This window comes from Artemia sp. Qi Xiang Cuo, chromosome 9, assembly GCF_049724085.1.
Source record: "Artemia sp. Qi Xiang Cuo chromosome 9, ASM4972408v1, whole genome shotgun sequence".
Classification (NCBI taxonomy): domain Eukaryota; kingdom Metazoa; phylum Arthropoda; class Branchiopoda; order Anostraca; family Artemiidae; genus Artemia; species Artemia sp. Qi Xiang Cuo.
The window spans coordinates 33,682,241-33,707,319 of NC_142802.1; the positions used below are offsets into that span (position 1 = coordinate 33,682,241).

The window sequence follows — 25,079 nt, forward strand, 5'->3', positions numbered from 1 at the left end:
AGCCATAGAATGTTTTCATAACAAAGTAGCACGATTAGTTAGAAAGAATGTCAGAGTTAAAAAAAATGGCAAATCTATATGAGTCTTGAACAGTCTTGGAAAGTATAAACAAAATCAAATTGAATATTAGATATATCATGATATTAATTGTTGACAGATCCATCAGCTCAAAATTTTTTCTCACTGTAATTTTTATTTTCATTTTCAATGCTGTAAGAACTGGAAAATAATAAATTTGTAATATACTAGTAATTCGTTTTCAGTGAAGCACCAATGACACAGAAGGCTTTAGGTTTTTACAGTTGAAAAAGAGGGCAGTATCCAAATTTTGTTTGTAGTGAAACTATATTTGTCTTGACCAATCTTGAAAAGAACTAATAAATTAAACTTAATATTTGATTCATAATGATATAAATTGCTAAAAGCTCATCAGTTCAAAATTTTACGATAATTTTAATATTTATTTTCCATATTAAGTACAAACGAAGACATTTGTAATATAATTTGTTTTCAGTAAAGCGCCAATGACGCAGTAGATTTTAGGCTTCTGCAGTGAGACGATACCCAAACTCTTGTTTCCAGTTATTTTTATTCGATTCTAACTTGATTTGCATATTCAATTTAAGTTTCACTCGTTTTAAGATTTATTTATTCATTTACATTAATATATATTGTATGTTTGTTCGCATTGATTGTTATTTAATTTCTGTTCGTTTTAAGCTTCATTTATACTTTAATAGCAAAATATTTGTCTTCGTTTTAAGCTTGATTTTCATATTCAATCTAAGCATTACTCGCTTTGAGATCTATTTATTCATTTATATTATCACTTGTTGTATGTTTTTTGCTATGATTGTTTGTTTAATTTTTGTTCGTTTTGGGTTTCATTTATCCTCTAGTAGTAATTTCTGGTTGTTTTAAGGTTGTTTTTTAACAGGTATTTGTATCTCCTGAGCTTAAGTTAAAAATGTTCTTTACTTTTCTTTGAAAAACTTATTTTTCGGAAAGTTTTTTTTAATTAATTTTTGTTCGTTTTTGATTGCAAAAAGTTTCAAGTTCTTTGGCATGGGGGAGGGGGTGCCTACTGTGCCATTATTCTTGACTATAAAAAACGGATCTAGAACTTTCAATTTAAATCGAATGAGGCTTTTTTCAAAGTCTATACGATTACCTCTTTGATAAAAAAAACCTTACATATGAACAATAGACAGCTTGTATAACTTGTGGAAAGCGATTGAAAACAATGAATGGATTGAAAAAATAGCTCCAATAAGGGGGTTTAGACCATTTCACTTGCTGACACAAAGGGATCACGACTGTTTGGAATTGACCTTAATAGGATTTTGTGTGCCAAAGCAATTTTGCAGCTATCACAGAGTATGTATTTTAACCTTATAATTGGATAATTATAATAGATTTCCTATGTGTTCTTCCCATAGAAAACCCCTTCCCATAAGTTATAAACCCCCCTTAATAAGTTATGCCCCAGGGCATTACTTACAACGCCTACCCCTGGGCCCTGGTGGGCTGTTTCGACACCGGAGTTTTTTGTTATCAGAACTTTGAACTATTTCAACAAATGTCTATCTCAAAATTTTTATCTGATGCATTAAGGGCGTGGAGGAGGGAGAGGGGCTAGTTGCCCTTCAATATCTTTTGACTCTTAAAAAGTAAACAAGAACTTTCAATTTTCAATCAAATGAGTCCTCTCTAAATTATATACGAGCATCCCTTCTACAAGAAATAATATGAAGGATTCAGTGAATCCTTAAATTACAACCCTTGCCGTGAGGGCTTTGGGGGAGTTGTAATCCTCAAAGACCAAATTTCCATAACTTAAAACTACGTTTAATAAAATGGCTGTCTTAAAATTTTGATTGAATGTGTCTGGGGAAAAGGTGGGCGTGAGAGGGGGATTAGTTGCCCTCAAAACACTTTCGACTATTACAAAGGGCACTAGTCCTCGGAATTTTCAATCGAATGATCCTTTTTTGAAGTTTCTACGACAGTGCCTCCTATCAAGACCCTTTACGCCCCCAGGGCATAAATTAAAACCCTTGCCCTGAGGGTTTTGGGGGAGTGTCCTCCTAAAAAACATATTTTCTATGTATAAATCAACTACGCTGAACAAAATGAAAGTTGTTCATGCCATTTGAAAGTTGTGAAACGCATGGCTCTCGTTCAAAAAGAATGTTCTGAAATCAGTGACAGCAAATGTTGGACGGAAAAAGCGCGCTAATAAAGCGTGGAATCAGTCGGATACGCTTGACGTCATACAACAGAGACGCAAGGCGAGATTACTCGGTGACATGCCCACCTATAGAAGTCTTAATGTGGTCTGCAACAAACTGATATAGAGAGAAAAAAAGCTGTTTCTGGAAAGGAAGGCACATGAGCTAGGGGGTGCAGCTAAGAAAGGTGACGTTGGCAGTCTCTACAACCATCTCCGTGATCTAACAGGCGACATAGCCCCCTAGGTTGCATGTGTTGTCTCTGCGGATGGTCAGCCGCTCAGTGACGAAGCTGCCCAGGTCAGTCGATGGAAAGACCACTTCTCGGGCCTCCTCAACGCCGAAGCCGTAGCGCAGACTGACCAGGAACTCATCATTCTAGCCACTAGCACCCACGAACTGCTGACAAGTGACACAGAAACTCCTTTCGCGTCATGAGAAATCTACACAGCAGTAAAACATTTGAAGAACAACAAAGCGGCAGGCGTATGTGGAATATCTGCTTAGCTCCTGAAGTATGCCGGACCGGAGATGCTACTTTGGCTCCATATGCTGTTTTCGGTGGTTTGGCGCACAGAATGGATCCCGAAGGACTGGCGAGCAGGTATATCTTGCCCTTAAGGAAGAGGAAGGGGAGCAAGAGCATCTGTTTGAACTAAAGAGGCATAACGCAACTTTCAGTGCCTGGAAAGCTCCTTGCTATGACCCCGCTGGATAGATGCACGAGTATTCTCGGAAAGAAGAGAAGAATCCAACAGGTGGGGTTTATGCCCGGGAGATCCACTATCGAACAAATCTTTAGCATGCACCAGTTAATTGAGAATATGAAAGACTTCAAGAGGAAAGCATGTGTAGTTTTTGTGGACTTCAAGGCTGCATTTGACTTGGTGGATTGCAACTCACTTTGGGTCATACTTTGATCAACTGGTCTACCAGACAAATACTGCAAGTTGTTTGAAAAGCCTTACGAAGAGACCGTGGGTTGCGTCCAAGTCAACGGCGAAAGGAGCACAATATTCGGCATCAAAACCTGTGTATGACAAGGGTGTGCTGCCACCCCGGAACTTTTCAATTGCGTGATAGACCATGTCATGACACAAACAACAAATCGCCTGCCCTTTGGTCTGCAGTTTGGAGATCGCGTTCTGACGGACGCTGACTTCGCAGATGATCTTGTTCTCGTTGCTGAATCGGTCGACCAGTTGACTGACGCTCTGGAAGTCCTACAGGAAGAGGCATCAAAAGTGGGCCTGAAAATAAACTGGCTTAAGACGAAGATAATGGCAATTGAGCCCCCAAGCCCAGTCTCGCCCCCTGAGAACATAACTGTTTGCGGAGCTCCTGTTGAAGTTGTAAAGAACTTCACTTATCTTGGCTCCGTGCTGTCTAATGAAGGCTCTATAGAGGAAGAGGTGTGCAGCCGAGTTTCAAAAGCCTCGTCTATCGTCGGAAGCCTCAACAATCTCTGTAGAATGCCGCATATATCCAGGCGCACGAAGATACGAATTTATAATGCATCCGTAAGCTCAGTCCTCCTCTATGCAGCGGAAACCTGGCCTCTCAAATCAGCAATCCTCAGCATGATTGACGTCTGCCAGACGAAACAGCTCCTTCGGATTGAGGGACTTCGATGGGAAGATTTTGTAAGCCACGCAAGGTTGCTCGCACTCACCTCCCAAGTACCATTCTCCGTCCAAATAGCGCACCGTACTCTCAGATGGTTCGGACACCTCCTACGTTTGCCGACGACAACCCCAGCCCGAATAGTCAACGATTTTGACGCTAAAGCTAATGGCTGGTCTCGCCCGAGGGGCAGACCTCAGACAAGGTGGAAGGAGAGCCTCAACAAATTCCTTGAGAAAGCTAATATTGCTGTCAAAGAGGCCCCACTAATAGCACTAGACCGGTCAGCCTGGAGGAGCAGAGTTGCGACGCTCTCTACGCCACCCCTAACGTGGCAGGAGCCATAAGTGAAGCAAGTCAAGTGTTTGGGGGAATGATGGGCGGTGGGGGGGGGGGGGGCTAGTTGCACTCCAATAACTTTCGACTATGAAAAAGGGCACTAGCCCTTTGAATTTCCAATTAAATGTGCCTGTTTTGAAGTTTCTACGATAACGCCTTCTATAAAAACCTTATATGCCCCCAGGGCATAACTTAAAACTCTTGTCCTGAGGCTTGTGGGGGAGTGTCCTCCTAAAAAAAATATTTTCTATCTGAAAATCAACTACACTGAACAAAATGGCTATCTAAAAAGTTTGATTCGATGTGTTTGGGGAAATGATGGGCGTGGGGGGGGGGGCTAGTTGCCCTCCAATCACTTTCGACTATTAAAAAGGGCACTAGCCCTTTAATTTCCAATCGAATGAGCCTGTTTTGAAGTTTCTACGACAACACCTTCTATAAGAACCTTATATGCCCCCAGGGCATAACTTAAAACCCTTGCCCTGAGGGTTGTGGGGGAGTGTCCTTCTCAAAAGTATATTTTCAATCTGGAAATCAACTACGCTGAACAAAAATGGCTATCTCAAAATTTTAATTGGATATGTTCGGGGGAATGATGGGCGTAGGGGGGGGGGGGCTAGTTGCCCTCCAATCCCTTTTGACTATTAAAAAGAGCACTATCCCTTTGAATTTCCAATCGAATGGGCATTTTTTGAAGTTTCTATGACAACACTTTCTATAAAAACCTTATATACCCCCAGAGCATTACTCAAAACCCTTGGCCTGAGGGTTGTGTGGTATTGTCGTCCTCAAAAACATGTTTTCTATCTGTAAATCAACTACGCTGAACAAAATGGCTATCTCAAAATTTTGATTGGATGTATTTGGGGAAATGATGGGGGGGGGGGGGGGGCTGGTTGCCCTCCAATCACTTTCGACTATTAAAAAGGGCACTAGCCCTTTGAATTTCAAAACTAATGAGCCTTTTTAGAATTTTCTACGACAATACCTTCTATAAAAACCTTATATGCCCCCAGGGTATATCTTAAAACTCTTGCCCTGAAGGTTCTGGGAGAGTGTCCTCCTCAAAAACATATTTTCTATCTGGAAATCAACTACGCTGAACAAAATGGCTATCTCAAATTTTGATGGGGTGTGTTTGGGGAAATGATGGGCGTGGGGGGTGGGGGGCTAGTTGCACTCCAATCACTTTCGACTATTAAAAAGGGCACTAGCTCTTTAATTTCCAATCGAATGAGCCCTCCTAAAATTTTAAGAATGCTGTATTTCTCGCTGGTTCATCCGTATTTGTTATATTGTGTAAGTGTTTGGTCAGCGACATTTATTACTTATCTACTGCCATTGAGGGTTCTACAAAATAAAGCTGTTCGTGTTTTATCTGGAATGCGAGGCTCTGACTCGGTTCGAACGCAATACGACGGTATTAAGATCCTGCCACTGTTCAGCCTAGTTAAGTTTTGCACGGCATTATTCATGTTTAAAATCTTTAATAACATGCATATTTCTCAACTGCATTTACTGAAGCTCGACATAGGATTGAGATAAGGAATGTCCATTCAATGCGAACCCCGGTCCCTGTAACAACAAGGTCTGCATTTCCTATCCGTTTTTCTGGCCTGGCTGTCTGGAATAAACTTTCCGAGGAGGTAAAAAAACAAGACAGGTCTGGATGAATTTCGAAGTTCCCTCAGAGTAAGCTGTTTTTCTCAATATGTAAGATTTTAGTGGTTATGTGTAGAGAATGATTGGTTGAATTTTGTTGGTGAGATGATTGTTTGGGTTTTGAATGGATGAGTAATTTATTTCCTTTATTTATTTATTTTTTTTTTCTTTTTTTTCGGGTTTTTGTCCGGCATGCAGTAATGCATTGGATTGTGTTTTTTAAATGAGATGTTTGTTTATTTATCTATTGTAACCCGTTTGTAAAAAAAAAAAAATATATATATAAAAACCTTACATGCCCCAGGGCATAACTTAAAACCCTTGCCCTGAGGGTTGTGGGGGAGTGTCCTCCTCAAAAATATATTTTCTATCTGGAAATCAACTACGCTGAACAAAATGGCTATCTGAAAATTTTGATTGGATGTGTTTGGGGAAGTGATGGGCCTGGGGGGAAGGTGGTTAGTTAAACTCCAATCACTTTCCAATATTAAAAAGGGCACTAACCCTCTAACTTCGAATCAAATGAGACTGTTTAGAAGTTTCTAAGACAACGCATTCTATGATAAACTTATATCACCACAGGTCATAGCTTACAAACCTTGCCCTGAGGGTTGTGGGGGAGTGTCCTCCTCAAAAGTGTATTTTCAATCTGGAAATCAACTACGCTGAACAAAATGGCTATCTCAAAATTTTTATTGGATGTGTTTGGGGGAATGATGGGCGGGGGGGGGGCTAGTTGCCCTTCAATCACTTTCTACTATTAACAAGGGCACGAGCGCTTTGAATTTTCGTTTGAGTGCGCCTTTTTTAAAGTTTCTATGACAACGCCGGCTATAAAAACATTACATGCCCCCAGAACATAACTTAAAACCCTTGTCTCGAGGATTATTGGGGTGTGTCCTCCTCAAAAATATATTTTCAATCTGGAAATCAACTACGCTGATCAAAATGGCTATCTCAAAATTTTGATTGGCGGTGGTTGGGGCAATGAGGGGCGGGGGGGGGGGGCTAGTTGCCCTCCAATTACTTTCTACTATTAAAAAGTGCCTTAGCCCTTAAATTTTCAATCGAATGAGCCTGTTTTGAAGTTTATACGACAACGCCTTCTATAAAAACCTTATATGCCCCCAAGGTATAACTTAAAACCCTTACCCTGAAGGTTGTGGGGGAGTGTCCTCCTCAAAAATATATTTTCTATCTGAAAATCCACTACGCTGAACAAAATAGCAATCTCAAAACTATGATTAGATGTGTTTGGAGGAATGATGAGCGTGGGGGGGGGGGCTCGTTGCCCACCAATCATTTTCGACTATTAAAAAGGGCACTAGTCCTTTAATTTCCAATCGAATGAACCTGCTTTAAAGTTCCTACGACAACGCCTTCTGTAAAGACCTTATATGCCACCAGGACATAACTTAAAACCCTTGCCCTGAGAGTTGTGGGGGATTGTCCACATCAAAAATATATTTTCTATCTGGAAATCAACTACACTGTACAAAGTGGCTATCTGAAAATTTTGATTGGATGTGTTTGGGAAAAAATGGGCTTGGGGGGAAGGGGGTTAATAAATCTCCAGTCATTTCTCACATTTATAAATAGCATTATCCCTTTAATTTTTAATTAAATGAGCCTGTTTTGATATTTCTACGACAGCGCCTTCTATAAAAACCATATATGCCCCCAGGCCCTAACTTAAAACCCCTACCCTGAGGGTTTTGGGGGAGTATCCTCGTCAAAAATAGATTTTCTATCGGGAAATCAACTACGCTGAACAAAATGGCTACCTCAAAATTGTGATTGGATGTGTTTGGGGGAAGGCGGGGCGGGGGGGCGGGGGCTTGTTGCCCTCCAGTCATTTTCGACTATTAAAAGGGCACTAGCCCTTTAATTTCCAATCGAATGAGCCTGTTTTGAAGTATCTACGACAACGCCTTCTATAAAAACCTTGTTTGCCCCCAGGGCATAACTTAAAAACCTTTCCCTGAGGTTTGTGGGGGAGTGTCCTCCTGAAAAATATATTTTCTATATGTAAATCAACTACGCTGAACAAAATAGCTATCTGAAAATTTTGATTGGATGTGTTTGGGGAAATTATGGGCGTGGGGGAGGGGGAGTTTGGTAGTTACACTCCAATCACTTTCGACTATTAAAAAGGGCACTAGCCCTTTAATTTCCAATCGAATGAACCAGTTTTGAAGTTTCTACGACAACGCTATCTATAAAAACCTTATATGCCCCCAAGGCATAACTTAAAACCATCAACCTGAGGGCTGTGGGGGATTGTCTCAAAAATATATTTTCTATCCGGAAATAAACTATGCTGAACAAAATGGCTATCTCAAAATTTTGATTGGTTGTGTTTGGGGGAATAATGGGCGTGGGGGGGGCTAGTTGTCCTCCAATCACTTTCGACTATTAAAAAAGGCACTAGCCTTTTGAATTTCCAATCGAATGAGCCTTTTTTTAAGTTTCTACGACAACACCTTCTATAAGAACCTTATATGCCCCCAGGGTATAAATTCAAACGTTTGCCCTGAGGGTTGTGGGGGAGTGTCCTCCTCAAAAATATACAAAATGGCTATCTCAAAATTTTGATTGGATGTGTTTGGGGAAATGATGGGATTGGGGGGAGGGGAGGGGGGCTAGTTACACTCCAATCACTTTCGACTATTAAAAAGGGCACTAGCCCTTTAATTTCCAATCGATTGAGCCTTTTTTGAAGTTTCTACGACAACGCCTTTTTTAACAACCTTATATGCCCCCAGGGCATAACTTAAAACCCTTGCCCTGAGGGTTGTGGGGGAGTGTCCTCCTCAAAAATATATTTTCTATCTGGAAATCAACTAAGCTGAACAAAATGGCTATCTCAAAATTTTGATTGGATATGTTTGGGGGAATGATGGGCGTGGGGGGGGGGGGTGCTAGTTGCCCTCCAATCATTTTCGACTATTTAAAATGGCACTAGAACTCTCGATTTCCAATCGAATGAGCCCCCTTTGAAGTTTCTACGACGACCCCTTCCGTATGAAGTGCCTTTTGAAAAAAATAATAATAATAATAAAACATTTGAGCCGTATGGCCTTTACTATAGGCAACGCTACAGCGTTGCCTCTGATTATTGCTTGGTGTTGGGGTAGGTATAAGGTAGAAAAGCGATGTTGGGATAGAAAAAGATGTGTAATCCAACTTGAAAAACAGGTTCAAGAGGAATATTAAGAAAAGAACTTATCCTGAAATCATGCAATAAAGCCTTTTTTAAACGTAAAACTTTTTTTTGGGGTACGCATAAAGTCAAAATGTAATGTTAAGGAGTGAAAAAAGATGTGTACTCCAACATGTAAAATGAGATAAGAGGAATATTAAGAAGGAACTTGTTCTTAAATGATATAATAAAACCTTATGAAAATTAATGCTTGGTTTTAGGGTATGCATAAAGTCAAAAAGTAAGTTTGGGAGTGAGAAAAAGTGTACCCTAACTTAAAAAACCGATATAGACGGAATATTAAGAAAAGGACTTGTTCTGGAATGATATAATAATGCTTTCTGAAAAGTATTGCTTTTTTTGGGGTTTGGATTAAGTCGAAAAGTAAGGTTGGGAGTGAAAACAAAATATGTGCTCCAACCTGAAAAAACGGGACTAGGAGGAATGTTAAGAAAAGAACTTGTGCTGAATTGACATAATAAACACAGCTGCCCCCGCGTACCTGTAGAAAACCTACAGCTGTTAACTGATATGCTATCTGATTTTAAGCTAGGTTCGTTTTGTTCAGAAAGCGCACCTGCTGAACCTAAACGAACCTAACTTAAAATCAGCTTACAAGAGGTTTGAATAAGAGAGGTTTGCTTCCTCATATACGGAAGCAAACCTTCCTCATATAAAACTTCTGCTCGTCTTTATTTTTAATATAACCCCTTACTTTATATTTGAATAAACAAAAAAAAATAAAAGAAATGTCCCATTGTTGCATCTCTGACCCGTGAAAAAATTCTCAAAGATTCCTCTGGTCTTGGTTTCAACTCTTAGTGTAAAAACTGAGGCAATAAGAGAGGTTTTGATTCCTCACATACGAAACAACTTCTCTTCGGTTTTAGTCTTAATGTAGCTCCTCACTTTATAATTGAATAAACGAAAAAATAGAAGAAGTGTCCCATTGTTGCATCTCTGACCTATGAAAAATCTCAAAAATTCCTCTGGTCTTGGTTTTACCTCTTAGCGTAAACATCAAGGCAATAAGAGAGGTTTGCTTCCTCATTTATGGACCACCTTCTGCTCGTTTTGAGTCTTAAACTCTGGCCTATGAATAATCTCATTAAAAAATCCTTTGGTTTTTGTTTCACCTCTTGGCGTAAACAACGAAGGCATTCAATAGTCGTTCTTTTCCATGTTATTAGAATGCCATCAAGAACAATAAAACTTTAGCCTATGAAAAACCTCAAAAAAGTCCCCAAAAAAACAAGTAAAAAAATATCACTATAAACATTATTTTTCTTAACAGAAAAATCACGACTAACATATCTATATCATCTTCGTTTCGCAGTTGAAAAACATCACAAATGAATTTGTTTTGTTTTAAGCATATTTAATGTCATTTTAAGACAGGAAAAAAAGATGAACAAATTTCCAAATTTTTTTCAAGGTTCAAAAAAAAAATTCGAAGTTCAAAAAGGGGGGGGGGGCAAAAATACGGGGGAGGGGCGTTGTGGGCCCTTGTAGGCGGGACATGAATGATCATAAGTTTCCTCTAAAACAACATGCCATAACAATTGATTCATTGAGGACATAAGTTCACCGGTTTCTTTACCCAAATGTGTGTCATAAAAAAGAGGGGCAGCAGACTTGTCAATTGTTGATTCATTAAAATTTGGTTCGTGTTATTAGATGGGTTTAAAACTTCACTTTATATACACTTATTGTAGGAAGCCTATAAAAATATAAACCGGTTTCATTTAATAAAAATAGTGCCTTCTGTAATATGCTAATCAGATGTACCCCCTGTAATATCCTAATGAGCTGAAGGGTATAATCTTTAGAGCCTTAGGTGTGCCGGATGGATCCAGCTGTGCACCACTACTTATACGCTCGGTTTTGTTAGGATTACCGTATACGGAGCGCTGGATTCTGGTTACTTATTTCCATATATTTCTTTACAGTCAAGAATATTCTGAGCTTATCTATGTTAATTTAATTTATTAATTTGTTTATCCTGAAAATAAAATCTGTTTTAAATGCATGAAAAACCTTCCTATTAGCTGTCAAGGTCATAGGATAGTAGTTTGGACTTAATAACGAAGTTCTTTTCCTTATTCCTACTGATTAGGAGCTTTACTAGCATTTTTATTTCTATTTATAAGCGTGATAATTTATACAAGCTTGTAAACAACAATCTTTTGAGGAAGCTGAGGAAAGACCGTATCTGCAAAAAAACAGATAATGAAAATGCAGACGACTTACACGACAAAATTTTTCATTTTGCAGCTTAATAGCTTATGATTCTACGGCTCTTGAGGAACTAGGCCTGGACTTCTTCTGGTTTGAGTCTACACGTGTTTTATGTGAGGTTCATGATGAATAATAGAAGGTGATATTAGGGTATGAAACTGCATTTACACTGAAAAAGTGGTCTATGCACAGGGTTTTTATAGGTAACGAATATTAGAAAACACGCGTAATTTGACTTGGGCGAATAGGAGGAGCAAAAGGTTGATTTATTTAACGGAAAATAATAAAAAAACTAAAAATTGATTGACTTTGAAAGTGAGAAACTTTATGTTTTTTTTTTATTTTAGGAAAATTGGAATATTTTTCTAGAGGAAAAGGGCAATATATTTCTAAGAAGGCCCGTGTATTATTTTTTATTACTATAATAGAGTCAACACCATGCATAAATTAAAAATAAAAATCTTGAATTTTACTATTTTTTTTAAGAAACATTGGCTTATCAGTTTTATACGAACATGTCCGAAAAAACAAAGTTTTCCAGGTCACAGTCATTACTGAATTATACATTATAAAGTGGCGAATCCATATTTTTTCAACATTTATCTTGTCAAAATTCAAAACTGGATATTATTTTAGCATAACACCTACGGAGATGAGGGGCTTCAACCACCGTGAAGCAGCAGTCTAACATAAGGAATTCGATAACTGGCAGAGATTAGAAAACATGTAAATATTGTGTGGGGAAGAATTGGAGGAACAATATAAGTAACTTAGTTTTGATAAAATAATAAGCAAGGTGGCTTAAAATCAATTGATTTTTGCAGTAAAAATACGCAAGGCGTTATAAAACATATCGGTCGAAAATGAGCTATATATTGATTCTATTGAAATCAGGCAGGCCTTTCTTCTCGAGATATTCTCAATTTTATATTCCACTCAAAATGCGTCATAAACAAATTTCTACCGGTTTCGCAGACAAACAGGGTTAAGTGCACGAATCTTCCACAGCCATGAAGATTGTCGCTTAGTACTCTTTGAACTGTTGGCTTTTAGATTGTTGAACATCAAACATAATGCATTTTTAATGAAAAACATCACTTTCACCATAATCTGCAGAAGAGATTAAGTATTGCTAGGGCCCATGTCCCTGATTACCGGATAAATTTCCATTTCTTTTTGTTTATTTTGTTAAATTTAACTATTTCCACTCGAGGACTCCCTGTAATACCCTCCTTTTTTTATTTTGTAATCTTTGGTTTTCCTTTTTAGCGGAACATTTTTTTTTCGCAGACGGTTCTTTCAATAGAGATAACGCGTTGCTTTTTGTTTCACCATGTGAGGGCTAGGATTAGCTGGTCCCTGTATGTCAGTAATGGGTTAGGCTAATCGAATTGAAAGCACAACCTTCATAACATTCATATTTTCCCAGTACAATGATCAAATAGTTCGTGGCAACGAACTGTAGGTCAGGAGTGACCTGGCCCAATAGTTACCGCAACTCTAAAAAGGAAATTTTGACAGCAGTAAATATATCACAAGAATTGCCTTTTTATGCTGATTCCCTTTTTCAAAAATCAGGGAAATTTTCTCCGACTTGTAGCTTTTAATGGGTAACATCAAACTAAATCAATGTTATCTCTTAATTAAGAATAGCCACAGTATCAATTACGGTGGGCTTTTACCTGTTAGAAAACTTTAGTTCGTCTTTTTCACTGGCAACGAGTCGCTTAAGCTCAAAGTGTAAATTCTAATAAAAAAATAGGCAAAGCTATGATTATGCTAGCTTCGCCTCGGAAAAACTAATGCTAGTTTCTGAAGCTTAAATCTTACCGCTTTCATTTCAAAGTTCATTTTACTTCTGACAATACCATCTTGTTTCAATAACCAGTCAATGATATCGTATAAAATAGAATTTTGTGGTCACTCTTTATGTTTTTGCATAGTTCTTTGAGCAGAAAATTATCGAGACCACAATATTGGATATAGATAAGAATTGTTACAAAAGAGTCGAGTGCTTTTTGCAAGGGAATTCAAAGAGTCTTAGCGGCAAGGCCCAATCGACGAATAATACAGCGCAGTTGCTGCTGTCCAAGCTCTTTAACCTTTGTCTGAAAGCCTGGGCTCAATTCAAACATTCCTGGCACTGCATCCAGCCACGCTCCAGACACATTTTTCACAGCCGTTGCTTTGTACGATCTAACTTAAAACCTTCATGATGTCGTTATCTTTCACCGTAAGTTTCCCATTCTCTGCAAAAAACAGAAGAAAATTCTTCTTTTATGTCCTTACGTGAATGCATTTCATGAAAACGGACAATAGGGAGTATGAAGTAACATCGAGGACCTCAATCAAATTGAAAAGAGAAGATGGAAGATTTCTTTATTTCAGATAAATTTCTGTCCATCTTATCCATTAACGTGTTTGATATATGTCTCTAAGTTTTTTAAAAGATGCTACGTAGGCTACTTTTATTTCACTTACTTCTTCAGGAACAAGCTTAACCTATTTTATAATTAACAAGGTTTGATATAGTTTCGTGAAACCGTGTGGGACTTTTTAATCTTTGCACCTTTCAGGGCAATTTCTTATTATTTTTGAATTTCAGATAGGTTTTGCTCTTGAAACGTCTAATCGCTAGCATGACAAAGACAATCAATAGCAGACTATAGCTAGCGCAGTCATTTCTGGAACTAACTGAACACTAGTAGTAATGCATCATGAGTTACAAATGGGAGTCTATATTTCTAAGACAATTCCAGTAAAGCCAGAACATCTAAAGAAAGGAATTTGACCTACTTTAGAGAAAGAGAGGCGTTAGATTCAATTGTCAGAATACAGATACTCGTACAAGAGAACAAGATCTAAATACAGGCTGTGACGCTGGGCGAACATCAAATTGTTTCTTCTGGAATTTGTTACAGATTCTTGCAAGGACATGTCACATAGTTATTGCGTGCACAAGGATATCACAAAGAATACTTATTTAAAAAGAGAAAAGCTCGAAATATTAATTGTTTATCAACTAAGGGATAAATCTGAGGGATTAGTAACTCCATTTAGATATACGTATTGGTTTTATTTTTGAGGGATGTTTTGAGAATATTTAAATTTCCGAATATTTTTAACGTGGGAATTTTAAATGTATAAGTGTGGTCGGTATTATATACAATTTTCAAATGAGGAGTGTGGGCAATATAAAATATTGTGTGGTATCGGGAATATAGATAAAGTCGATATTAATAAAGCTGCAAACATTTAGGCAATGATACGGCAGCCATTAGTTGTCCTTACCCCAACCTCCAAGAGCCCAAATACCCTTTCCCCAACTTTTTGGCCCCTCTCCCTCTTTTTGAACTTTTTTGAAGTTTAATTATTTTTTTACTTTTTTGAATTTTTATTTTATTTTTTTAACATAGAAGTTTTTTAACTTTTTTTACATGTCTTAGAATGACATGAAACATACTTAAAACAAAAAAAAATCATATTTAATATTTTCGAAATACATTTTAGTCGTGACTTTTACTAGTAGAAAAATAGTGTTTGCAGTAACATTTTTCTTTTTTTTCTGACTAGGAATTTTTTGGACTTGGAAATTTATTCAACTTTTTGTTAATTTTTTATTTATGTGCCTGTATTACTGGTACTCTTTGGTTACTCATCGACACTTTTTCTTTATTAGCACGAACATTTCTTAGCATCAAAAGGATTTTACGGAATCAAGAAACTATTCAAATGTTTCAGAATCTATACCTTATCCCGACAAACCCTTAGAAACTCCTTGACAAAACCTTAATATATCGGCGAGTCCTCCCCGCAAAAAAAATGAAATTAAAGTTGACTTCCCTGGGGTTACTATCCAGCAATTGGCAAATCATCTACAACTCAGGCCATTTGGTCTTTAGTTTGATCAACAAAGGATATTTTGGCACAGTTTTTGCGGTGCGTCGAATTCAAAATCCAAATTTGTGAATCCAACTCAGTGGGGATTGTTGCGAAGAGCTACCTAGAGCAAGCACCAATATTTTAGTCTTCAGCCTTGTCAGACCACTTGTCTCAGTTGGTTACTATTTTTGAATCTTGTTTCAGACTCGTTGAAAAATAAATTTTAATGGCTTGTCCTTTAAACTGCTGCAAAATTACGAAGTGAAGTTAATGAAAAACAAACATAAATCCAAATAAACAAAATAAATCCAAAATGCAATACTTACCTTCTCACCAGAGTCTGAAGGTAAGTAGAAGACAAGCACTGTTAAAAATGTTATGCCAACACATGGTATGATCAAATTCACTGTGTAAAATAAAGTCTTTCTTCTCATGACCATTGTGAATGTGATATCTGAAAGTAGAAATTGTATTTATCTGGGAAGATATTGGTAAATGGTCCTCGAAACTTCGGGACTCACAATTTATAATGTTTTCCAACAACTTCCAAACAGCTCATTTGCCACAAATCTTACCATGAGTGGGCTTGAGCTAAGTACTTTAATAAAAAAATATATAGCAGCCTGGCACTTATCAATAATCACCACCATAGGGTTCTACCATTAATTTCTAAGCAACCCTGGCTTTTCATTTATGCTTAACATGAAATGAAAACTTGAATATGATGGCCATATTTAGATTTATTTAAAAAAAAGCAACAAGAGTTTATTATATTTGACTTTATTCTTTAGTTTTTTCTCTTTTTTCTTATATAGCATTTGTGTATTTTCCTTTTCTGTTATTTTCTATTATACAAATAGAGGGGAGAATTGATACACTAATGGAAGTCCATAGATGGGCATTGACCTACTAACGGGAGTGGCGCAAAATGCTCAGTGAATACACCCAGGACAAGATCATGGACCTCCAATGAATTTACCTTGAATTTATGTAACAGGATGTTATTGAATTCAATGTATTATGTTATCAGTGATGAGACAATTCCACTTTGAGACATTGCTTATATTGTTCGCGTTTCGACGCTAAAGTAACAGTACGCTTCAAAGCATTATAGAGGAAACATCAAATACAGTGGATTTAGAAGTTTTTGCTACACAAATTTATAATGTGAGTTCTGTTTAGTAAATTTTCTTTCGTTTTTCCAAATGAAATCAGTTTTTTTTTGTCGGAAATGAATTTTAGCCCCCCCCCCAATATATTCAAATTCAGGGTATATATTTACACTTTGGAGGGGGATAGGGTTGCAAGAAGTCTATGTTAAGTGTAAAACCGGCTAGCATTTTTTCATCTGATCGCATATATTTTCTACTAGGCTAGCTTTTGAAACTGTCTTTTGGTATAAATTTTAGGCCTACATAATGTGTATATGTTAACGATCTTTTTCTATATAATTTTAAGCCTATATGCTGGAACTGTGTTAACAAGTCTATGTGTTTAAATACTCCCTGGTTCTTGAGCTTGTAACATTTCGAAAGTATTGCTATAAGTCGATAGCCAACATCACTCTCTAAATTTGAAACTGTACCCCCCACCCCATAATTCCCGGTGTTTTCATTAGCCCTGGTTTTTAGAAGCATAATTTCTAAGATATTTACAGGATTCTATGCTATATTATAAGTTTTTTTTGTGCCTTTCTGTTCTATAGGCTTTTCCGAAGGAAACAAGATACTTATGCATTATATGACGCACGAAAGAAGTCAAGTTCGGCTAATATGAAATAAAATAGGATGAAAATATAATAGTTAAGAAACAAATTTGGTCTATACATTACATTATGGGAGGTGGTATAAGAATTAGCAACTTTTAGCTATTTTCAAAGATGAAATTCTGTCAAAAGTTGTAAAAATGATTTTTTTTAAGGAAACTATAATCTAATTTCTTTTTAGGATAATTTTGATGTTGCTGTCTTTTGATATAAATTTAGGCCTATAATCTATATTAACGAGATATTCTGTCTAATTATAGTGGGAATGTGCTTCCATGCCTATATTTATTAGCATTTCGAGGGTTTTATAACGGGGAGGAGGGTATATGAATTAGCTAGTTTCAAAGATAAAATTCCACTAAACGTTGTAAAAATAATTTTTTTTAAAGGAAACTATAATCTAATTTCTTTTTAAGGATAATTTTGAAGAATGCGTCCCTCCCTCCGAGAAAAAGTCCCGAATTGAAGATGTGAATCCCTTACGTTCCTCTGTTTTTCATTACATTGGGCGTGCGAGGTCCTATGCGCAAGGAAAGAATGCAAGGGCCCTTATGCAAGAAGACGAAATGGCTACGGGCGTGACGATGTTGCAAAAAGCGAATGTAAGTGTAAAATTTTATCCATATTTTCACTAAAGATTTTTTCTCCCAAAAGGAAATACACATTTCATTAGTCTAATATCCTGTTTGAGGTATAGTCTTATGACCGTTTAAATCGGAGAATGTAATATTTTGATAAAAGGCTTCAAAATAATTCCAGAATAATATAGGTTCTAATTTGCGTAATATATGCCGTCAACTTCCAATTACAGCTTGCATGGATTTCGGGAATACCCGATAAGAGTGGCACTATTGACAACTGGATGACATAAAATAGGGAAGTGATATATGCTTGTCAATTGAATGACATGGGATAATTCTAAATCAAAATCATTCACTTTAACAACAAGCAATTAACTGATTTTGAACAGATTAAAAATGAATATTCGTAAACATAGCTCGTAATTTAAACAATTTGCCGTAGTTTTAAGAATTTATTTTATTACGGTGTGGGAGGGGGGAGGGTAGATGTTGCTTCAGATAAATATTTTCCTATGGTAATTGCTTTCCATTTTGAGTACATTAAGATGAAACTATGGTGTGTGATTTTCATAGAGGAGGGGAGCGATATTGCTACTGAGTGTGTTTTTTATTTTAATGCATATGTTTTAAATGTTTTGAAAAAATAGGTTGCTATTGATCCAATTTTTGACCTTCTTACAATATAAGATGATTTATACACGTTGAAATCAAGTGGCTGTTTTCTTTATAGGTTAGAATAGTTTCATTACTACCTTCACTCTCACCCGAAGAAGCAAATCATGTATCATATGATCGCATTGATTAAATTATTCAAATTGAAGCACCAGAGCAATTTTGTGACATTGTTGAAACGCCATCACATAACGGTAAAGGATATGGTAAATTTTTACAGGGGTATGATGATGGTAGTGATAGTTTAGATGGCACACATGCTAACATTAAACGACAGGGAATGGAGAGATAATTTATTAGAACACTACTTCATTGCTGATAGTAATTCTTTAGATATAGTCAATAGTATAGTTGAACAAGGCAATGCAGTTAGTTCAGAGGGTGATCTACCATGGTTGAGCCCGAATACCATGCAAATTTTAGACAATTTTAGTCGCGAGTTAAATGAGAATCCTTCCCCCTTAGATTTAATGAATATAGTCCCGGTTCAATCAAATTTAATTGAACATGAAAATGATTTCGATTGGATGGATTTGCATAGCCCTAACGCACAAGAAGCTATGTTAAGCGAACTATGAGATTTTACTCCACACACCAGCCCAATTGTTGAACAAAGCGACGGAGTGGTTTAGATGATGATATACAAGGGGGAGAGGGTTTAGGTAATGATATACAATTCTCACCGCTACCAGAATTTCAGCAAACAAATTCAATTCTGAATACAATAGACGTTTTCACTGTAAAATTTGGCGATCCGTTTAAAACACTTATGGCGGGAAATATTACAAGGGATCCCATAAATAATATTCATGAACATGCATTCTAGATTCCTGCACTTCTAGAAAACCGAATTCAGCTGTGGGGGGTGGGACAGCATCAAGGCCTCAATTGTGAAGAAATTCATGGTGAGGTATATGACCACTATGCACACCGAAATGTCGGTGGTGTACCCACATTTGAAAAATTATGAGAGTGTCTTTATGCAATGGGTTGACAGTACTGTCTCTCATCTCGACAATTATAATGAGAATGGTAGTGGCTCCATAGTTTTATCTGTTGAAAATTTAAGTGTGAATATATATAAATTTAAAAAGATTTTATTTTAAGAGGAGATGGGCCAGAGTCTATAGTTTTAAAATATAATCCCGATTTAGAAGGATGCAAGGGCGTTCAGCGAATCTGTTTCGAAACAGACCAAAAATGTTTCATGTACGCATTTCTCATATTGGCTTTCCAACCTCTAGCATGTAAAGCTTCAAAGAAAAATTTGGACAACTGGGCCGTGCATGGAAAAGGAGGGTCTGATTTTGCCCCAGTAGATTTCACTTGTTTAGCAGAAAAATTTCCTGTAACACTCAGGGCAATAGATATTTTTGAACGGACCAATGCACATTTAAATATTGGCGTTACAGTGCTGCAATATGAAAGAGAATTTGAAGGGGGTGCGCATTCTCATTAAAAGGGAGTAATATTTCCAGTAAGAGCGCCATCTATTGATTCAGTGAAACACTGGGTTTGGCTATTGTACACACCACCTAGTGAACCTAATTCAATTGGTGATTTCAACCCATTTACGGATATTAGTAGAGTTCTGGAGGGGGGAGGGAAAAAAGCAAATGGGGTACGATACTATTGCCCAATGTGTTTGTCTAGATTTTGGACCGAATTAAAGCTACAAAATCACATGAAACATTGCAAAAGACACGGCTATTAATTGGTGGAGACAGTTGCTGGTGACCGAGCAATTTTACGATTTAGAAATTTTCAGAATACACTTATGCAAAGTGATAAAATAAGTTTAGACTGTGAAGCCAAGCTCACAAATGTGAACGACCCACAATTTCCAAACCGAATCAAAGAACATCAAGCCATCGCAGATTCCTATGCCCACACACAAAGAGACAGCACTAACACGATGCGATTGTTAGAAATAATCGAGACGTTGGATGAAAATTATTGCATGATGAAAGCATTGACTAAATTAATTGTCACTGCAGATGGGGCTATCTCCCGTTTGAGGAACACACACTACCCAATGATACTATCAGCAGAGGATTGCCTGGCCAATATAAGGGGGAATTTGAAGAGGGGACTAAGGGGAAAGGGACTAGGGAGAAAAGGCTTAGGGAGGGGGAGGAAAGGGGAAAGTTAGGGACCACGATCACTTATGGCAGGAAATATCCTCAGGGGGTAGTAATTTTCTTGGCGTAGCACACCAATCGTGCAATGTGAATGTCAGCCAAAAGTATTATATACCAGTTTTCATTCACAATTCAAATTGCGATTTGAAATTTATTTTACAGGCTTTGGCACGTATACACAGGGAGGGAGGGGGTCTAGATAGTCCCTGGGTAAATAATTCATTTATCTACAATATTATACCCAAATCTGCTGATAAACTGTTGTTTTTAGAATTCAAATGGCAGGCAGGAGATAATGGGCATATTTGCTGGAATAAAATCCGTTTTTTAGGTTTATATAGTTTTTCCCCAAAGGCTCTGAGTCAAATAATTCAATTGCAGAAAAGTGACAATTTCGGTAGTTTACCTCTGCTCAAACAGCGCTTTCCAGACAATGAAATATATGACTTATTGACTTGTAAAGGCATATATGCGTATAACTATTACTGCTCAAGCGCACGGTTAATTGAGGAGAAACTCCCCCTCCCCATTGAAGCATTCTATAATTCACTTACCGATAGTGAATGCACTACCGATGACTATGAATTTTCCAAAAGGGTATGGGTTAAGGGTGGCTGTAAAAATGGTTGGGATTATTGTAGAATGAACTATGTAAGCGATGTACTAACTCTTTTAGACATTGTCTCCAAGAAAACAGACCAAATTTATTCAGACTTCGGGCTAGACATTGGCTATTATTTTTCAACATCGCACCTCGTCATGGACTTAATTCTAAGAATCAGTAGGGAGGAGATAGGTTTGATCACCGATGTGGATCAGCACCTATTTTTTGAAAGATCTATGAGGGGGGATATGTTTTTCAGAGGGATCACATCCTAACAACGGATCCAAGTGGGCAGAACTCTGCTGATGGTGTAAAGTCCAATGCTGTTTTTCTTGACATGAACTCACTCTACCCCTCGGTGATGTGTCACTATAGTTTACCGTGTGGCAATTAAAAATAGCTTGAAAATCCTTGTGCCCTAGATTTCCCTGACATTCACACTGTCGAGGAAAATGGTCCCCAAGGATGGTTTTTTGAAGTTGACGGTCGCATACCATTGGAACTCCACGACACTGTAAAAGATTTTGTTTTTCCTTGTGTATATGGACCTGTGACTAAGAATTCTTTGAGTCCATACAATCTGTCTTTGGTCGAGGATATGGGCATGCATTGGACCACCTCCAAGCAGAAACTTATTGCAGGTTTGGACCCGAAACAGAATATTGTTGTTCACCACGTGCTCTTGCAGTGGATAGTGACCAATGTTGCAGGGCCACAGAAATACACAGAGCCCTTCAATTCGATCAGAAACCCTACTTGAAAACGTTTATTGACACCTTTGTCGGTAAACGTTCACTGGCAAAAAGTAAAGTTCAAAAAGAAATGTATAAACTCATTTTAAATTCAGCTTTTGGAAAAATATGTGAAAGCGTACGAAACAGATCACGTTGTGACGTCGTAACATCCCCCAAAGAATTTGCACGAATTGTCGCCGACCCTAACTTTACAACATTCACGACCATAGACCCGAATATGGTTCTTCTACACAGAAAAAAGAGAAATGTTGTTCTGAACAAGAATATCACGGGGGGGGGGGGGTTCAGTACTTGAAATTTCCAAGAAACTCATGTTGTCGTTCTTTTACAATGTGTGCAAGACACAATGACCAAGGGAGGGGGAGGTTCAAGTTTACTATGGGGACAAAAGTTCTCTGCTGTTTAGTTAAAACCAGGAATTTATTGGATGATTTGGAAAATGGTGAGCACATTGGCCCGCGGATGGATTAAACGAATGGGAATGAGAACATCTACCCCGAGTTGGTGAAACGCCAGGCCCCAATCAACTATTAATGTTAAAATCGGAGACGGGGAGAGATTTAATATCCAAAGGGGTTTTTTCCCGGTCCAAAAGTTTACTACGTGGAAAAAAAGGACAAAGATGTAAGACAAGTATGGAAAGGGGTGCCTGAACACTATGTAAAAAATAATTTTAACATTAGTGTCAACACACACTGTGCGGGCAACTGTCTAGTGCCAAGAGCCAAAGTGATGAAAATCTGATCTCTACAGTACAGAAACTATACTGTTACAGTAGAAAAAATGCCATGTCTTGCAAATCTGACAAGGTCTATGGGCTCGAGGAGGGTTTAAGGGTACTCCCCCATGGCCACTATCGAATTTCAGATCGAGTTGAATGTATGGACTATCGAAACCAACTTGGTCTGGATGAATTAACTTATATTCAAAAATAGTACTTAATGGGTGGGGGACAACAATTTCTCAATATAATCTTCATTCTATTGCCATCATCGTCATTTAAATTTTACTGCAGCTGCTATTGTATACAGAGTTCCCGCCGCAGCGGGCCACCCTTTCTGGCCCCTCCCGCAGCCGCCGGCCTTCGAAACTGGAGGGGGGGCGCAATTTTCCCCTGGGGGTGGGGGTCCCACCCATGGCCGGCCTTCCACCCTGGAGGGAGGAGTCTCATCTTTTAAATGTTGTAAATAGTGTTTTCTCATATTTTTCTATTAGTCTACAAATATGTTCAACTGTGTTGCTGCTATTGCTGTTCTTGCCGTGTTTTAAGTTTTTTTTTCAATAAATAAAAAATATTGTTCTGTTGCTGTGTTATTGTTGCTGTTGTTGTTGTACAAAAATTGTTGTTAATAAATGAAAAATTATGTTTTTGTTTTTGCTATTGAATAACGTACTAGGTAGATCTAAGGGAAAATTATTATTAATATTTATTCATTAGACAAGTATGGCTTACAGTTATATGTAGTCCAACTGTTGTCAACAGCAGTATGCATCAATTAAAAAAACAATTCAGATCGTTTCTCTGTGGTTCGTCAATGTCGGGGAAAACGACACTTTTAGCTAAAATAATTAAAAAGTATAATAAAATGTTTTTGGAAAAACTAAAGAAAATTTACCATTGCTATAGTATTGGGCAAGAGTCCTATGATCAAATAAAAGCTTTTGCCACTGCCACATCCATGCCAATACAATTCATACGGGAAATTGACGTTTTCAGTAGTATTGTGCCAAACTCATGGCTGATTATTGAGGATTTAGCTGAATCAATTGAACAGTTCTCACAGGAAATGCAACAATTGTAAACAGTTCACTTTTATCATGAACACATTTCCATTACCCTAGTCCTACACAATATGTTTCATCAGAGCAAGTGTATGAGGACCCTTGCTTTAAACTGCACCATCTATATTATCTACCGCGTTGTTCGTGATTCAAGTTCTCTCAATAAACAAATATATCCTGGTGCCCTCAAATTTCTACTTTCAGCGTACAGTCAGGCGACAAATAAGCCCTACGGGTACATTTTGCTAGATCTTAGTCAGAATACACCCCAGGATCTGAGTGTAGTCACTGATATTTTCGACAAAGAAATTACTGTATATCTTCCTATTGAAAGGCTATTAGTTGCCATCATGACACTGAAAAAAAATACATGAAAATAGAAACCTATTTTCCGTTCTAAGCACTTCAAAACCCCCACTCAGGAGGGCCATACTCAAACATGGTGTTGACAAAGAATTTATTAATCTAATATCTGAAATTTGTTTAAATTTAATTGAGGGCAATGTACACTTGCCAGAAGGTGTTAGACAACAGACAAAGCAACATCGTCCCCCTGTACGTGCCTTGGGTTGCAAAAACAAAGGAAAAAAAAACGTCTGCTTCAAGCGGGCGGTAGCTTTTTTACACTTTTACTACCAATAATCGCAGGACTTGTAAACATTTTTCTCTAGATGGCTAAACCTTATAAATTTGACGCCAATAGAACTTGTCCTTTCACCAGTGGAACACTTTGAAGACAATCTAAGCAGATTCATTAATGATGAAAACATTGCCGATGATAAGAAGCTAGTTTTACTTCAAGATGCACTGCGTTCTGTGGCCAAACATAGACCTTATCGTGAGAGACGCGCCATCGTCACAGATAAACCCCCCACCCCCTCCCAAACAGGAAACATCTCCTCAAGATTCAGCAGCAGCAGCACCACCATCAAAGGAGAAGGAATTGAATTCAAAAGTGACATCAATTGGAAACCTATTGCCATTGACCTATCGGGAACAGAGTAAAAGAGTATTAACATATCTGATGTTGGAAAGTGGTGGTGATGATTTTCGAGTTCAAGTCGATAGCACTGAGAAAACAAATTATAATTCAAGGAAAAAGTTATTATCTACTTGATTTAGTTTGTGATATGGTTACAAATCGTAAAAGACTTTTATCATTTGACAATAATCTATATACCTTTCTAAATACATCAAACATCCCCAAAAGTCTTATTGGCAATAAGTAAATTCTAAAGAAATTAAGAAAATATAGCAGAGGTGACAGCCCTCTAACAACACCATTTAAAAAGAGGAAGAAGAAGAAGATTTTAAATCAACCTTGGAAAATACTAGCACTCCTAGTAGCAGCAGCAGCAGCAATTATTTCATAACACCAATGATGACGGGTAAAAAAAAGCGAACACGTATTGATAACAACTCACCATCACAAGCACCACCCTCCAGTGTGCAAAAGGGCAGGGGACATTACACTACGTGTTTGCGTTCAAAATGGATGAAGTTTTAAAACATGTCTATGAAAATATTGGTGAAGCGGGAATTCCAAGTTCCCCACAACACTTTCTAAAGTTTCCTCTGACATAGGTGGTACCACATTAAAAA

The 25,079-nt window shown here is 37.6% G+C and overlaps 1 protein-coding gene across 1 annotated transcript in view; it reads right to left on the reverse strand.

The window, feature by feature from the left end:
* Positions 1–3,320: 3,320 nt before the first annotated feature.
* The window catches only part of LOC148948589 (acetylcholine receptor subunit beta-like 2), a 285,188-nt gene continuing 263,429 nt past the window's right edge, over positions 3,321–25,079 (reverse strand). Inside the window, 2 exon segments of the mRNA XM_089094973.1 lie at positions 3,321–3,481; positions 15,461–15,631. Coding sequence (XP_088951099.1) covers positions 3,321–3,481; positions 15,461–15,631 — 332 coding nt within the window.